Genomic DNA, 18,538 nt, shown 5'->3' with positions numbered 1-18,538 from the left:
AGGTGTCTTATAAAGGACAACATTTAATTGGGGCTGGCTTACAGATTCAGAGGTTCAGTCCATTATCATCAAGGCAGGAACATGGCAGCATCCAGGCAGGCATGGTACAGGAGGAGCTGAGAGTTCTACATCTTCATCTGAAGGCTGCTAGCAGAATACTGACTTTCCAGACAGCTAGGATGAGGGTCTTAAAGCCCACGCCCACAGTGATACACCTATTCCAACAAGGCCACACCTCCAAATAGTGCCACTCCCTGGGCCAAGCATATTCAAACCATGACATTCCACCCCCTGGCTCCCATAGTGTTAGGAGCCGCAATACATTGATCTGCGCAGTTGCTAGGCTGAGAGGCGTGCCATAGTCACTGAATGTTGGGTGGTGAGCGAACAGCCAATCAGAAGTGAATACGTCACTCTAGACTGTATTTAAGCCAAGCCCCTTCCTCAGCTCAGCCCTTCCGCATTTTCCCACGTGTGTGATAAAGAGTAAAAGTCCTTGTTCTGCAGATACACCCGACTCGTGTTTTATATTCCAAGGATGGTAAAGTCTCGGGGGATGTGTGTTAGAGGGTATGCGTGGTAGATCTGGTGCCGAAACCCGGGTTTTCCAGGCGCTGCGAGAGTTCCAGGCGTGCAGGAACCTCTAGGCGTGGAAACTTCTAGGCGCAGCGGAGGGACCCGAGACTTGAGGAGGGTTAAAAAGACTGCAGGTGTGCGGGGTGCACCTTTAGAAGGTATGGCCGGAGTTGAAATCTTAACAAGCGGATTTAAATCCACCGCAGCCACTTCATTAATTAAACTCTTGCTCATATCGCAATTGTTTTATGGCTACTCGGGTATATCAGAACTAAAGTGTGTTGGCAGGCTACAAAAAGGGCCTGGTGATAAAAGGGAGTGTTCAAAGGGAACACGGACTGCTGCAGAGTCCATGGAACCACCGGCAGGTGGGAGAAGGTTGCAGACAAAGCAAGCCGGGCAGTGGTGGCACACGCCTTTAATCCCAGCACTTGGGAGGCACAGCTTAGAGCAGAGAATGCCAGTAATGGAACAAAGGATTTTTGCAAAACGCCGCACAGCGATGGCAGTGGCGGAACTCCGTACAGCCGCGGCAGCAGCAGCCGCCTCTTGCGGGAACGGGAGGCTGCGAAATTGCCTGGGTGCATTTTGCAGGCCGGGGATAGGGGCTATATTTGTGTTTATTCCACAGGTGAAAACAATTTAATTTGGGTCACAGGCTCTCGTCTTCCGGAGTGTGGCTGGCTGGCGAAGCCGAGAGGGCGGAGCTGCCCGCAGCGGCGTAGCGGCCGGAGGTGCGGGGCGCAGGAGGCGGAGCTGGAGAGTCTGAGGATCAGAAAGAAGCAAGCTGGATTACAAGATTTCGGCTCTGACTCTCCTGCCATTTGTGGCTGAGTATATCGCTGTGGGATTTGGTCAAATCTTAAACTGTTCCAGAGGTTTTTAGTTCAAATTTAAGGTTTTAAATAAAAGCAAAATCGCTCAGTTCGAGACTGCACCTGAACTGGCAGGCAGGCAGGCAGAGGGAGGTTAAGTGCATTTACATTTGAATTAAGACACGCAGGCTGCGGCCAGAAAAAGCAGCTTTCGTTCTGAGTCTAAAGACCAGATCCTAAAAATGTGCTTATGAAATATGGTTCAAATTATTTTAATTCCTCTATATTCAAAGTTGTTAAAAACAAGATGCCTTAGATTCCTTTAATATGTGTTACAATTATTAGAGAATAAAATTGGCTTTTATCCGATATTCTCATGGGACAAAAAAGATTGGTTATTAAATTAATCCAAAATAAAGTTCAAATTTAAGATTTATACAACATAACTTGTCTTCTCCAGCTACCATTTCAGTAAATGTTTACATAAAAAATATTTCTATACCATTCCTTTACATTTCTGGTAGAGGTAAAAGGTTTACAGTTAATAAATTTATTCATAATGTTTAAGAGCCCATAGAGCAATATTTGTTAAAAATAATTGCTTCAAGAAATGGCCAATGTTTTACATTTTATATATATATATATATATATATATATATATATATATATATATAAAACTTTTGTTATTGCTTTAATACAAAAGGGTAAAAGGTTAAATCCTTTGGTGTATATTATTCATGTGTGATATTTTATTAGTGGATTTCTCTAAAGAAATTTTTTCTGCAAGCCATTGCTTCAATATAATGAGCTTTAAAATTTTTTAAATATTTGTTACTCCAAAAAAAGAAGAGATTCAAAGACAGTGTCTTTCAATATTTGAGTCAATTTGGCTTTAAAAATAGCTCAGCCATTAAAGGCTGGACTTAATTTAAAAAATATAACGGCTAAACTCCCAGCGGCCACGTGGTGTCTCACAACCATTTGTGGTGGGGATCTAACGCCATCTTCTGGCTTGTGAGTGTACATGCAAAGAAAAATAGTTTACTTTTAATCTTAATTTGCTCTTAGTAATTTTTAAAGGTTGTTAAGAAATATTAATTGACTAAAACCTCATCTTAAGCTTAACATAAGAGGATTTAAAACCTTTATTTAATGTTTTCAAAGGGATGTAAGTCCTAAATTAAATCATATGTATATTTTCTTGAGTTTATCTTGCTTCAACACAATTAAATTATGTGTTGTAGCCACTGTTTTAAAATGTTAAAAAGGGGTATATTTGCCTTTGTCTTGTTAAATATGGTTCATGAAGTGCAGAATGTTTTGGCTACAAGATTTAATATCTCTAGCCATTTGAATAACATTAAAAATTAATAAGGTGTTTAAAAATGCATCTACACAACCGGTGTTGGTGTGTGTAGACCCTTTATTTTTCTTTATGTTATCCAACTTTCAGAATAATTCTGATATCTTGGATTGTAAAAATGTTACATGCTTTTAGCACAAGGCTAGAATGGATCACTAGACCTAGCCTTGGTTGTACATGTGCCTACCTTTGTGCCCATCTCAGTACATCGTTATGGAGACTTAAAATAGACTTCGGTCAATCAAAGAGTTGATTGGCTCTAAGCCCATGTGAAGCAGCTCACAGATGTGGTTCAAATAAGCTGTGTGTCAACAGCCTCACATCCAGGTGTTATACCTCTAAGATTTGTGAATGATACATTTATTTAAAGCCATAATCTTTCTGCTTATTTAAAAGGAAAGTGGAATGGGAAGTTGGACCAGGTACAGCAGCAATTGCAAATCCGGATTTCCAGCCTTGATGGAGTGCGGATGGAACCTGTTTCCTGTGGAGATTTTACTTCTTAAATGTCTTCTGCCCTTTTCTTTCTTTCTTTCTTTCTAAAGAGCAGGAATAGGCTTGCTTGGTACAGCCCTATGATGTGAAGTAGTATTCATAGATGGTTGGTTTGTAAGCTCAGAGCCCAGCAAAAAGCGTGACAAGGTAGCTTAAAGCCTAAGCACTCGCAGACTTAGAGCAAGAGTCTCTCCCTGAAATTTGACTATCTAGGCTAAGAAAATAGCCTATGACAGGGACCCTCTCAGTCTATGCACACCAGGGGTTGGGCCCATTGCACTGGGTAGATGAGAGGTCTAAGTCCAGCCAGCTCTTGCCTAAATAATTGTGGTATCTAATAGTAGGTTGACAGCCCTTGCACTCCTGGGAGCTATACTCCATTGCACAGGAATGGGTGTCAATTCTCTTTATATCTCCTTAGCCCTAGCACCCAGAGGACTGGTTTCCATTGCACCTGGAAGGGTAAGGAAAAATCTTCGGGCTATAAGCTCTTGATCGCTTATTCCCCCACGATGGAGTTTGCTTGATCGGGTTTGAGTTCGAATCTTAATTGGTGCTACATTTAATAGGCAAAAGGCTGTTTCATTTTAATAATTTAAACAGGGGGAGATGTTAGGAGCCACAATACATTGATCTGCACAGTTGCTAGGCTGAGAGGCGTGCCATAGTCACTGAATGTTGGGTGGTGAGCGAACAGCCAATCAGAAGTGAATACGTCACTCTAGACTGTATTTAAGCCAAGCCCCTTCCTCACCTCAGTCCTTCCGCATTTTCCCACGTGTGTGATAAAGAGTAAAAGTCCTTGTTCTGCAGATACACCCGACTCGTGTTTTATATTCCATGGATGGTAAAGTCTCGGGGGATGCGCGTTAGAGGGTATGCGTGGTAGACCATAGGGCTGTTCAAACACATGAGTCTATAGGGGCCATATCTAGCCATAGCATAATAATAATAATAAAAGTACATTTAGTCCAACTTTAAAAGCCTCCGCTAGGCAGGCAGTGGTGGCGCACGCCTTTAATCCCAGCACTAGCACTTGGGAGGCAGAGGCAGGTGGATTTCTGAGTTTGAGGCCAGCCTGGCCTACAGAGTGAGTTCCAGGACAGCCAGGGCTACATAGAGAAAACCTATCTCAAAAAACAAAAACAAAACAAAACAAAAAAAAACAAAAAACAAAAAAAAGTTCTCCGTAGTCTAGAGCAGTATCAAGAGTGTTAAAAGTCCAAAGTTCAAAGTCCCTTCTGAGATTCATCCAATCAGTTAACTGTAATCCCCAAAGCAAGACAGGAAACCAGCTGGGCAAACTCCAAATCTGCATTTCTTTGTTGTCAAAGCCGTCTTCAGATCTCCATCTCTTCTTTCATCTTTGTTGACTGCAAACTTTTTTCTCCTGGGCTGGTTCCACTCCCTGTTAGCAGCTTTCCTCAGCAGATAGCCCATGGCTTGAACATCTTGGGGTCTCCAAGGCAACTTCAGTGTTACAGCTTCTTGTTTCAGTGTCTGGGATCTACACATGATCTTCTGGGCTCCTCCAAAGGGCTGGCATCATTTTTCCAGCTCTGCTCACTGTAGCACTCTGAGCTCAGGTTGATCCACTCCACTGCTGCTGCTGTTCTTGTTGATCATGCCATGAGACTAGCATCTCATATGCCGGGGTCTTCCGCTGCCATTAGGCTTCACCAGTTCGCAGTTCTATGGCTGCCATAGAAAACAAATCAGGTCAGGCAGTGGTGGCACATGCCTTTGATCCCAGCACTTGGGAGGTTGAGGCAGGAAGAGATCTATGAGTTTGAAACCAGCCTGGTCTACAGAGTAAGTTTCAGGACAGGCTACACAGAGAAACCCTATCTCAAAAAAAAAAAAAAAGTTAAAAAAAATTAAAAAAAAAAGGAAGGAAGGAAGGAAAAAAATCAGGAAGAAAAGCAGTCTCCCCTCCCCCCACTCCCTGCTTCCCACCTTCTCCCACTGGTCTGAAGTGACATGAACATCTATCTCTAAGATTTGTTTTACATAGTCCTAACTCAGTCTTTTAGACTTGGAAGATCTGCTTCCACAGATCTTTTCTCATACCCAGCATGAAATGGTCAGGCCCCACCTTTTCATGAAGAGCGAGCTTTCTGTTTAGACCTTCACAATCACTAGAAGTGTGGGTGAAGGGATATTTTTATCTTGTATCAGTCTCAGTGGAATAAAAGCCTTTTCAGTTAATCTGGTGACGACCTATTACTTAGTCCACCCCAGGACTTTAGAGGGTCCCCCAAACTTAAACCTGTGTCTTTTCACTTCCTGAAAATAGGGAGATCAGCTCTGTGCTCACAATTAGAAAGATGCACCATGGAAGTTTCCAGGCTAAAGTTATTTGTCTTTCCTCAGCCTTTCTGCAGGACCACAGAGCCTGTTTGTGGGCACAATGGTGAGACGTACAGTAGTGTGTGTGCTGCCTACTCGGATCGTGTGGCAGTGGATTACTATGGGCCCTGCCAGGCTGTGGGGGTCCTCTCTGAATACAGTGCTGTGGCCGAGTGTGCTGCTGTGAAGTGTCCTTCCCTCTCAGCTATAGGCTGCAAACCCATCATTCCACCAGGTGAGCTGGAGGCCTCGGCCGGGCAGGGGTAGGACCAGAAAGATTTGCTGATCCACCCCAGAAAATGAGCCATCGAGAAGAGAGTTCACTGGTCTGTAAACACTGAAAAGTTGTGATGGAAGACTCAGCTGAGACAGGAAGGGTGCCCATGGTACAGGCATCCTGGGATACGGTAGAAGACACTATCCCTAATGAAAAGGGACTCATAGGCTGATTATTGTGAGCTAACCCCAATGCCATGGGTTACCTTAGATAGACAGGCTCTGCTGACATCAGAGCAGCTCGGCAATGGCTGGAGAGCTGGCTCAGGGTAAGAGCACTCGTTCTCATACAAGACCGGGGTTCAATTTCTAGCACTAATGAGTTGGTTCATAACCATCTGTAACTCTAGTTCTGGAGGATACTATGCCCCTTTCTGACCTCTTCTGGCACCGAGTGCACATATGGTATACATACATACATACATATATATATATACATACATACATACATATATACATACATACATACATATATACATACATACATATATATATACATACATACATATATACATATATACATACATGCATACATATATACATACATACATATATATATATATATACATACATACATATATACATATATACATACATACATATATACATACATACATACATATATACATACATATATATATATGCATACATACATACATATATACATACATACATACATACATATATACATACATACATATATACATACATACATACATATATACATACATACATACATATATACATACATACATACATACATATATATATACATACATACATATATACATATATACATACATACATACATACATACATATATACATACATACATATATACATACATACATATATACATACATACATACATATATACATACATACATACATATATACATATATACATACATACATACATACATACATATATACATATATACATGAAAACACACATAAAATGAATAAATCTAATATAAAAATTAGAAAGAAAAACAGCAGCATGGCAACTTTTTTGAGCAAAATTTTATATCAGGTGTCAGTACATAAGCAGGTAAATAGCATTTAAATTAAAAAATTAGGATTGTGGATTAAATACATAGCATTTACTTATTTTTAAATGCTTGGACAATTAGTTATTAGTTAAATGGATAGTTGTCGTGTTTGATGAACACAAACGCATAATTGAGAGAAGTGGTGGGGGTGGGGAGTCACCTTATCTCAGCTGTGTGTAGGAACAGAGAGCCCATTCACACAAACAGCTGTGAGCGTCAGTTTTCAGGGACAGTGCACCTTAAACACATGCTTATCAGTGAGACGGAGTGGAGGAGCCTTCGCTCCAAGCCTGCTCAGTACAGGTTATTCTGGGTCTCCAAAGTCTCCATCTGTGAGCTCATCAGGGACGCACTGGGCCCCCACTGTGTTCAGGATAATATTCTAAGCACCAGGGACCCAGCAGTGAACAAAACAAAGCCTTCCCTCCTGGAGACCATGTTCTAAGGGAGGGGACATAAGGTTCCCCAAGACCCTACTGTCAAATCAGAACTGCCTGATGGAGCTGATGAAGGGATGGGGGGACCTGGTGGGAACTCTGTTAATTGTGGCCTAGATGTGACTGTCTCAACCCTTGCCGTGGTTTTTAAACAGGTTAAGGTAGTTTGGAATATATTACACGGGAAGCAAACACTCAGGAGCCCTGAAATTCCCTTATGCAGACAGAGAAGCAGAGAGAGGCACAGCACAAGCTGTTGGTTCAGGACCAGAGTGGGAGATGAGAGGCAGGCAGGCCCGTGTGCTGTTACTCCCTGTAGTGAGCTGCTGTTTCAGTGGCTACACATTTGCATTTCCAAGATGGCACTGGCCGCGTGTCTTCTCCAGATGTAAACAATCATTCTGCGCAGCTGCCAGGCAGAAAGAGCGCCAGGTCACTGGCCTATCCCGAGGCGTAATATTGGGTGGTGAGCGAGCAGCCATTCAGAAGTGAATACGTCACTCTAGGGTGTATTTAAGGGAGCCTCTTCCGGTTTCTTCTGTCTTTTCCGCTTTTGCTGTTACAAGTAAAGCCTCGTCTGTAGTGATACCCGATTACTGCCTCCATGTCCTTATTCGCGGGCGAAGGGGACACAGAAGAGGTGCGCGTAACAACTGGAGCCGAAACCCTGGAATTTCAAGGCGCCGCGGAAGACCACCCAAGTTTTGGGGCGGGTTAAAAAACTACAGGATACGGGGTCACCTTTGGAAGGTATGCTTGGGGCAGAAACCTTCGTTGCGGGTGGATATTCACCCATTGCCACCGCAGCAATAGCTAGCCTCCTGTTTGTGTTGCTTTCTGCTATTAGGGCAAGTCAAGAGGTTTCAAGAGAGGTCCGCTCCAGGCTATCAGAATCAGAGTGTGTTAGTGTTAGCCGGCATCAGGCCAAGGAGCCTGGAGGTCAGGCCAAAGAGCCTGGAGAGATAGAGTACTCAAAAGGAACAAGGGCTACTGCAGAGTCCATTAAGCTTGAGGACCCTCCACCAGATGGTGGAGAGAGAACGGAGGTCAAAAGGACCCCCCTGGACTTCATTAAGGAGCCTGACTCCATAGAACTGGGCAGCTCCGAGGAGGAGAGCATAGAGGAGGAAGTAGTCGCTTGTGCAAAGGATAGCCGTTCTGAGATAAGACTAAGAAGGATCTTAAGTCACTCAGCCCAGCCCCACCGACCTCGGCCGGAGCCAGCGGCTCGCTCGGGCTCGAGGATCCCCTGCCGTGCTTCTCAGCTCGGGCTGTGGGAACAGAGACACTGCGACAGGGCCTGGGTCAGACCGGTTGCAGAGGTGTCTGCGCTCTGCTACATGTGGCGGCTTGCAGCCCGGCAGAGCAAGGGAGCGTGCCGCGAAAGGCAGACAGAGGAGGGAGGCAGTCTGCCCTGGGAAGCTGCCTTCCAGCTGCGGGCACACAGGGAGTGTCCTGCGGGCTCAGAGCAAGCAATGCCAGTGATGGAAAAGATGATATTTGAGGATGTCATGGCTGGGTGCCGTGCAGCCATTGTCCCTCGTAAGAACAAGAGGATACAAGATTGGCTGAGGGCCTGCTGTGGCCCGGGGTGGGAAGCTGTTTGTGTTTATTTCACAGGTGGAAACAATTTAATTTGGGTCCCCACGCGGCTGCTGCAGCCAAAATGGCGGAGCGACGGCGGAGCGCGGCCTGGAGTCGCTGGCCCCCACGTGGTGCAGATGCGGCTGCAGGAGCGGGAGCTGTCGGAGGATCAGAAAGAAGGAAGCTGGATTACAAGATTTCGGCTCTGACTCTCCTGCCATTTTTGACTGAGTATATCGATGTGGGATTTGGTAAAATCTTAAACTGTTCCAGAGGGTTTTAGTTCAAATTTAAGGTTTTAATTAAAAGCAAAATCACTCAGTTCGGAACTGCGCCTAAACTGGCAGGCAGGCAGACAGAGGGAGGTTAAGTGCATTTACATTTGAATTAAGACATGCAGACTGCGGCCAGAAAAACCAGCTTTCGTTCTGAGTCTAAAGACCAGATCCTAAAAATGTGCTTATGAAATATGGTTCAAATTATTTTAATTCCTCTATATTCAAAGTTGTTAAAAATAAGATGCCTTAGATTCCTTTAATATGTGTTACAATTATTAGAGAATAAAATTGGCTTTTATCCGATATTCTCATGGGACAAAAAAGATTGGTTATTAAATTAATCCAAAATAAAGTTCAAATTTAAGATTTATACAGCCTAACATGTCTTCTCCAGCTACCATTTCAATAAATGTTTACATAAAAGATATTTTTATACCATTCCTTTACATTTCTGGTAAAGGTAAAAGGTTTACAGGTAATAAATTTATTCATAATGTTTAAGAGCCCATGGAGCAATATTTATTAAAAAATAATTGCTTCACAAAATGGGTAATGTTTTATATTTTACATATATATACAAATTTTGTTGCCTTAATACAAAAAGGGTAAGAGGTTAAATCTTTTGGTGTGTATTATTCATATGTGATATTTTACTAGTGGATTTCTCTAAAGAAATTTTTTTCTACAAGCTATTGCTTCAATATAGCGAGCTCTTAAATTTTTTAAAATACTTGTTACTCCAAAAAAGTATTCAAAGACAGTGTCTTTCTATGTTTGAGTCAATTTGGCTTTAGAAATAGCTCAGCCATTAAAGGCTGGTCTTAATTTAAAATATAAAGGCTAAACTCCCAGCGGCCACGTGGTGTCTCACAACCATTTGTGGTGGGAATCTAACGCCATCTTCTGGCTTGTGAGTGTACATGCAAAGAAAAATAGTTTACTTTTAATCTTGATTTACTCTTAGTGATTTTAAAAGTTGTTAAGAGATATTATTTGACTAAAACCTCATTTTAAGCTTACCATAAGAGGATTTAAAACCTCTGTTTAATGTTTTCAAAGGGATACAAGTCCAAAATTAAATCATATATATATTTTCTTAAATTTACCCTGCTTCAACACAATTAAATTATGTGTTGTAGCCACTGTTTTAAATGTTAAAAAGGGGTATATCTGCCTTTGTCTTGTTAAATATGTTTCATAAAGTGCAAAATGTTTCGGCTACAAGATTTAATATCTCTAGTCATTTAAATAACATTAAAAATTAATAAGGTGTTTTGGGAATACATCTGCACAATCGGTGTTGGTGTGTATAGACCCTTCATTTTTCTTTATGTTATCCAACTTTCAGAATAATTCTGATATCTTGGATTGTAAGAATGTTACATGCTTTTTAGCACAAGGCTAAAATGGATCACTAGACCTAGCCTCGGTTGTACATGTGCCTACCTTTGTGCCCATCTCAGTACATCGTTATGGAGACTTAAAATAGACTTTGGTCAATCAAAGAGTTGATTGGCTCTAGCCCATGTGAAGCAGCTCACAGATGTGGCTCAAATAAGCTGTGTCAGCAGCCCCACATCCAGGTGTTACACCTCTAAGATTTGTGAATGATGCATTTACTTAAAGCCATAATCTTTCTGCTTATTTAAAAGGAAAGTGGAATGGGAAGCTGGACCAGGTACAACAGCAATTGCAAATCCGGATTTCCAGCCTTGATGGAGTGTGGATGGACCCTGTTTCCTGTGGAGATTTTACTTCTTAAATGTCTTCTGCCCTTTTCTTTCTTTCTTTCTTTCTAAAGAGCGGGAATAGGCTTGATTGGTACAGCCCTATGATGTGAATTAGTATTCATAGATGGTTGGTTTGTAAGCTCAGAGCCCAACAAAATAAGTGACAAGGTAGCTTAAAGCCTAAGCACTCGCAAGCCTTGGAGCAAGCATCCCTCCCTGAAATTTGACGATCTAGGCTAGAAAATAGCCTATGACAGAGACCCTCTCAGTCTATGCACCCCAGGAGCTCAGCTCATTGCACTGGGATAGATGGGAGATCAAGTCCAGTCAGCTCTTGCCTAAATAATTGTGGTACCTAATAATAGGTTGACAGCCCTCGCACCCCTGGGAGCTATATATACTCCATTGCACAGGGATGGGTGTCAATTCTCTTTATATCTCCTTAGCCCTTAGCACCCAGAGGACTCGCTTCTATTGCACCTGGTTAGGGTAAGGAAAAATCTTCGGGCTATAAGCTCTTGATCGCTTATTCCCCCAAGATGGAGTTTGCTTGATCGGGTTTGAGTTCGAATCTTATTTGTTACTACATTTAATCGGCAAAAGGCTGTTTCATATTAATAATTTAAACAGGGGGAGATGTAGTGAGCCGCTGTTTCAGTGGCTACACAGTTGCATTTCCAAGATGGCACTGGCCGCGTGTCTTCTCCAGATGTAAACAATCATTCTGCGCAGCTGCCAGGCAGAAAGAGCGCCAGGTCACTGGCCTATCCCGAGGCGTAATATTGGGTGGTGAGCAAGCAGCCATTCAGAAGTGAATACGTCACTCTAGGGTGTATTTAAGGGAGCCTCTTCCGGTTTCTTCCGTCTTTTCCGCTTTTGCTGTTACAAGTAAAGCCTCGTCTGTAGTGATACCCAATTACTGCCTCCGTGTCCTTATTCGCGGGCGAAGGGGACACAGAAGAGGTGCACGTAACAACTCCCCAGCCCCTTAGCCTGCGCATTGCATCCCCAGAGGACCGTTTTCGGAGGACGGATAGCTTTGGTGATATTAGGATCCTGGGTTGGTCTTTGAGCACAGCTGAAAAATACAATCATCAGGAAGTCGGGTGAAGGCCACCTGGGACCTGGTCACCTCACCAGTAATTTTGGATTCTCCTTGCTTTAATTCTGAACACACAAAAATGGTTTCTGTTACAGGGGCTTGCTGCCCACTATGTGCTGGGATGTTACGGGTTTTATTTGACAAAGAAAAACTGGACACTATTGCTAAGGTAAGGTTGCGTCATAAGCCAGAGACTGTTGAAAGCATATTGCTAATCTCAGGAATCCTTGAGAGCTGAATGTATTGTCTCTGTGTATAGATAAACCAGGTCCCTAGACTTGCACAATCAATAAAGCAGGGGTTGGTGCCCACATGACCTGTGCTCCCTCCTGCTGTGCCCTTAGAAAAGCCCCTGCCAGCACAGAGAGCATGGTCAGGGCCACTTGGCCAACAGTGGTAGAAACCCAGATGCTCTGCACCCCACTTCCTCACAGCACCCATCCTGTCCTCCAAGGAGCCACCTTCCCTGTCTGTGCATCTTTCCATTTCCTGTTGCTCTCTTTTGGGAAGCCAGAACCCTGGTGATGCAACAGGAAACACTTGCCACTGCCAGAGCATCCTTCCTGTCTTTACTGAGACCTGTGTTCCCACAGGACTGTTTGCCGGTGCTCTCCTGTTCCAAGCACTCACTCTCTGAGAAGTGCTGATGGGACTGGCGCCATCCCTCAGCTGGATGCTTCACTTAGTCATTGCCTTGTGTTTACAGTCTCTCTCATTCAGCTAGACTGCTGGCAAGCATGCCCCAGCGACCCTGTCTTTGCCTCAGTGCTGAGATTACAAGTATGTCCCACCACACAGAGAACATTTACATTTTGATGTGAGGTCTGTGATTCCAGCTTAGGTCTTTCCTCAGCAAGTTCCTGGCTAATGAGAGACTGTGTCTTAAAAACAATGTGAGTCACTCAGTCCCTAAGTGCTCCTGTGCTTACTGTTCTTTCAGAGGACTCAGATGCGGGTCCCAAGGCACCAGGTAGCTTACAGCCACATGCAACACCAGCCTCCATGGTGCCTGCACATGCATACAATACCCTTACAAAAGTCATGCACACATAATCAAAATAAAATAAAAATAGTTTTTTAAAGGGGGTATAAACAGCTCCCAAATGACATCCAGGATTGACCTCTGGCTCCTGTGTGTTTGTGTGTGTGTGTGTGTCTGTCTGTCCTCCTCCTCCCTCCTCCTCCTCCTCCTCCTCCTCCTCCTCCTCCTCCTTCTTCTTCTTCCTTCTCTTTCTCTTCCTCCTCCTCCTCTTCTTCTTCCTCATCCTCCTCTTCATCATCCTCCTCTTCTTCCTCCTCCTCTTTCTCCTCCTCCTTTTCCTCCTCCTCCTCCTCCTCTCTCTCTCTCTCTCTCTCTCTCTCTCTCTCTCTCTCAGACAAACAGGCAGGTAGATAGATAGATAGATAGATAGATAGATAGATAGATAGATAGAGCAAGCATATAGACACATATATATATATATATCTCCTAGCTCTTGAGAGGTAGAGACAGGAGGATAAGTTCAAGACTGGGGTTGGAGAGATGGCTCAGCAGTTAAGAGCACTGATTGCTCTTCCAGAGGTCCTGAGTTCAATTCCCAGAAACCACATGGTGGCCACAACCATCTGTAATGGGATCTGATGCCCTCTTCTGGTGTGTTGGGAGGCAGCTACAGTGTACTCATGTACAGAAAATAAATAAATCAAAGAAGAAGAAAAAGAAGAAGAAGTTGTTGTTGTTGTTGTTGTTGTTGTTCAAGACCATCCTTGGTTACCTGCAACCCTATTTCAAACACAAAAAGAACCTAAATAAATAAGCAGCACTTTTGAGCCAGGATCATGAATTTAAAGCTAGCTTGGTCTATATAGCAAGGCCCTGCTAAAAAAAAAAAAAAAAAAAAAAAAAAAAAAGTACTGTTTTTAAGTAGAGTACTTCTTCTCTACCTAAAGTAGAGTAGCCTAGGCAGCAGAGATCCATTCCAGGCCCTGGATGTCTTCCAGGTGACAGACAAGAAGCCAATAACAGTTCTGGAGCTTCTTCAGAAGATCCGCATGCACGTGTCTGTGCCGCAGTGTGACGTGTTTGGATACCTGAGCATAGAGTCAGAAATTGTGATCCTGATTATTCCTGTGGACCATTATCCAAAAGCTTTGCAGGTGAGAGTCGGCACACTGTGCAGCCATCTTGCCAGTGTAGAGTTTAGTGGACTAACAGTGGAGAGAAGACTACGGGGTAAGGAAGTGTGAGCACCTCGGAAGTTGGAGAGGGCAGGGGGAAAGGGCAAGGCAGCCTCTGAATGACTGGAGTCTGCCACACTAAATCTTCCCATTGTGCAGATGAGGCCACCAAGGCCTGAGGAGTAGGGCACTGGCAGGGGGCATGCAGTGACCAAGCCAAAGCCTCCAGTATCTCCAGAGGAGGTCCATCAGAGTCAGTTTCAAGGGCCCAAGTTTTCTTCCTCACCGGTGGATCAGGAGGCCATGGAACCTCACTGGTGTAGGCCCAGGTTTCATCAGAAAGTAGCGAGGACTCAAGGGTGGGTGAATGGAAGCAGTTCCAGCTGCCTCTGTCCAAGCCTGTTTGTGTCCTCACGTTTAAAGCAGAAGTAAAAGCATCTCCTGTGGCTGGTAGATAGGCAGTGTGTGGTATGCTATAGTGCAAAGCTAAAAGTGGCTGACTGACGAGTGCAGTGGCATTGCAGTTTCTAATTTCCATTAATGCACTTATATGTGTGTAATCAGTTAAGACCATAGTTACCAGTAGCTCTGACAATAAGGACAGAGGGAAGCAGAGTGCCTCGGTGGCCATTCTCTCTGACGTGTGCCAGGAGCTTGTTGCCAGGCCCTGTTCAAGGTTCTGAGGTTTTATATTGAAAGGATCTTTTCCTTTGCAGATTGAGGCCTGCAATAAGGAGGCTGAGAAAATCGAGTCCCTCATCAACTCCGACAGCCCCACGCTGGCGTCCCACGTCCCGCTCTCTGCCCTCATCATCTCCCAAGTGCAGGTCTCCAGCAGTCTCCCGTCATTTGCTATTGTGAGCGGGCCTCCCATCCACTCCTTGCTCCTCTTCCTCAGCCTGGGCATCACCATGCACTTGGTCCAGATGTGTCCCTGACCACACACAAAACTGCAAAGCCTTCCTCGACCCAGCCGTCCCACCTTGTGAAAGACATTCAGCACTGCTAGCTGGTGACCAACTGAAAGCATGTCACCTCTTAGCACCACACAGTATTTTTTTAATCTGCCAATATTAGGGGTTTTGCCTTGGTTTTTAAAACAATAAGTTAGACTCTCCCAATGTAATGGAAGACGATGCTTCTTACTGGTGGATCACCGGCCAGTTTACACTTGCTCAGTAGATGGCTCCCCTGCCCCAAAGCAAATTTACCATCACTGACCAATGACATGGTCACTTTATAGGAGGAGCCCCCTTTGTCGTTGGGTTTGTGCCCTAGTCTCCTCAGTTCGTGTAAGTGTCGAGGCTGCTGTGTACTTGTTTGTGTGTCTAGAAACTGAGGGCTCAGTGAAAAGCCACTGCCATGACAGAGTGGGAGGAGAGAAAATGTGTTAAAATTATCATTAGCTCATCAGGCTGACGCCACAGAAATTTAAGGCAGGACTCTGTGCTTAGCAAAAGCAAGACGACCAAGTGACACGCATGTGCCTGTCTGACAAGCGGCCCTCTCAGTAGTTGCGGTTTGTGTCTGTGAATGGGGGTGGCCCACAGCATCCAGGCATCTGTGTCAGGCTGCTTTGTGTTAGCCAGATGCACTCATCAGTACTCACCAAGTTCACAGGTTTAAAGATCAGACTTTAAACCAATTGCTGCTACTATATAATTGCCAAAAAGTAAGATAATTAGTAGTTCATGTAAATAGTACATGATTTTTAATTTTATTATGAAAGTGAATAGCCATATTTGTAAAATGACAATCATGTGTGTTAGTCCCATACTTTTCCGTTCATAAAGACACATCTGCTTTTTGTAATGTGCACAGTGTGGTTAAGTGTGTGTCTGACTTTCCTTTTATATAGAATTATAAAGAATGTGGTTTATATATTTAAAATGTCAGACTAAATATTAAAATGTTTGCATGTTGTCTAAGAAATTGGATACTTTGAATGTTTTACAGTTTGAAATAAGCTATTAATGTAATACTTCCTGTTTGTATGCACCTGAACTTAGATTTGACATGAAGTATTTCCAGTGTTATATATACCCTCTGAAATATAGTAATATGCTTATTATACCAAAATGTTGTGAAAAGTGGGCACTTAAGGCTTTCAGAGGATCTCAGTGCTCGGTCACAGTTGCCTATTTCTGTCTAAATGTTTTCAACATACCAGACTATATTGTATGTATATTCTATATATAGTATACTGTAATATGCTATGTATGTTTTATATATAGTATACAGCAGTATACTTGAAAGCTTTTCTATTTTAATAAAAGTAATTTTATATGATCATGTGTACTTCCGGCAATGTGAACATTTGGAATGAAACAGTTCCTCACCCTTGACTGAGCTTTGTCCTCACTGTGCAGTGAGAGGTCCTGCAGTGACATCGTCCACATCATCCAGGCCAAGGCCTGCAGGAGAGTGAAGCGTGCATCAAACACCCAGGCACGGCCAGGAGCAGAGCCCAGTGCAGACTGAAGCTTCCAAGACAGGAACAGACAGGCAGGTCTATTCCCTTGGCCTCATGTTCCAGCTCCAGGTTACATTTGGGGACAGATGACTGTGCAGTGTGGGGATGTAGGGTCTCCTGATGAGGACCTACTTAATCCCATCAGTTACTTAGGATAAGCACACCAACCCTATCATGTCCCTGCCCCCCCCCCACCCCAGCTGCAGCTCTCCTCAATGCTGTCCCATTGCTGTGTCCTTACAGAAGGGAGAAAGACCCAGATCCACAACTGTTCCTGAAGTCTCCACTCCCAAGTGCCAGTCATTTCTGCTACATTTTAGTGGCCAGAGAAAGTTACATGATGGTTCCTGAGCAAAAAGTCTGGGTGGGAATATAAAGGATTCCTGTGGTGGTGGCGTCTGTCTTGGGGAGAGGTGATGAGTATTTTGAATGATGCCATCCTCATGAGGACAGACGAGCCAGGACTGACAGGGTTCCTAGTAGAAGGGTGGGTATGGTATGCTATGGCCTGTAAGTCAGGTTGGTGAGGGAATATATGAATGGGGAAATCTAAAGTTAATCCCGCCCTGGGACTATAATCACAAGAACCCCCGAATGGTGATAGAGTTGGGTTAGCTTGGGGGATAATGTCCTCAAAGGTTCTGATGCTGAAGTGGACATCCAACTGCCTTGTGCTCAAATCATAATGACTTCCCAGCCACCAAGCAAGTGGAGCTCTTGCTAGAACACCCACTCCTACCCCAGCAGTGATCTTGAGATCCACAGGCAGAGAAGTTCGCTGAGGAGAGATCCCTGTGCCCTGGAGCTTACCCAAACAGGGAGCACTTGTGAATGCAGAAGAAAGGCCTTCTGCAGGAGGAAGACAGGCTGGCTGAGGTAACGGTATAAAAAGGGCCTTCCATTCCATCCATAGCTTGTCATGTCTGCAGACCGTCAGTGTTCTAGCATGAGGATAGGTGGTAAGAGCCACAGGGAGCCCCTTCTCTCAGCAGTGGCTTCTATGGGTAGGAACTGTTTCTCAGAACCATCTCCACATCTATCCTTTCTCTGTGGCCGACAGGATCAAGCTCCCACACTAGTTACTGGCCAGAGGGAGCGAGGGCCGTAACTGGCTTAGTTACGGGCTATACTGCTGCTGTTAGAGCCAACACACACTTGAGTGCAGGTGAGTTAGATGGCAAAGAGCCAGAGCCACTGCTCTGGTTACAGACCTCACTCACTTCAGTACACAACCTGGTTCCGTGTTTGCCTCTGCAGTTTCTGCTTATCAGTCTTAAGATGAAAACACTATTTTTTTCCAAGAAGAAGTGACCATTCTGGCTTTGCTGTGTGCACCTCTGTCTCCAGCCAAGCGGTAGACGCCACACACCTCTCCTGTTCAGAATGGCATTCAATACCATCCTCCAGTCACACAGCCTCGCTTTGTTCCTCCAGTCTGTCCCACCTGGAAGACACTCGGAGGCCCGGTACAGTTGTCCCCTGAGATGGGACAGCTTGTGTTTTGTTTCTCACCTTTCACTGGGAGAACTGTCACATGATAAATGATGAAGAAGAATCAAGATTCCTGACCCATTTCCTCAAGGCTGTCCAAGGATTCTTGTCCTCTAAGCATAGTGCCAAACATGCTAAGTGAATTCTCTCATGGGATTCTTCTACACAGTGTTTCTAATACCACACAGTTAATACAATTAAGACTTTATATTAAGGGCTTCAGAAGTTAAGAGCACTTACAGGTCTTGCAGAAGTCCCAGGCCCAGGTCCAGCAATGACATGGTATCTCGAAACAATCTCTAACTCCAGGTCCAGGGAGCCAAGACCCCCTTCTAACCTCTGTGAACTCCTGCACACATG

General features: G+C 44.1%; 1 protein-coding gene across 1 annotated transcript in view; it reads left to right on the top strand.

Annotated features, from left to right (window-relative positions):
* Positions 1-16,503, top strand: part of LOC117710366 (reversion-inducing cysteine-rich protein with Kazal motifs-like) — a 43,925-nt gene extending 27,422 nt beyond the window's left edge. The window contains 5 exon segments of the mRNA XM_076935275.1: positions 1,235-1,310; positions 5,456-5,833; positions 12,153-12,226; positions 14,038-14,193; positions 14,931-16,503. Coding sequence (XP_076791390.1) covers positions 1,235-1,310; positions 5,456-5,833; positions 12,153-12,226; positions 14,038-14,193; positions 14,931-15,152 — 906 coding nt within the window. The 3' untranslated portion in view covers positions 15,153-16,503.
* The last annotated feature ends 2,035 nt before the right edge of the window (positions 16,504-18,538 follow it).

Source organism: Arvicanthis niloticus, chromosome 6, assembly GCF_011762505.2.
Source record: "Arvicanthis niloticus isolate mArvNil1 chromosome 6, mArvNil1.pat.X, whole genome shotgun sequence".
Classification (NCBI taxonomy): domain Eukaryota; kingdom Metazoa; phylum Chordata; class Mammalia; order Rodentia; family Muridae; genus Arvicanthis; species Arvicanthis niloticus.
This window is presented reverse-complemented; position numbering and strand designations above follow the sequence as displayed.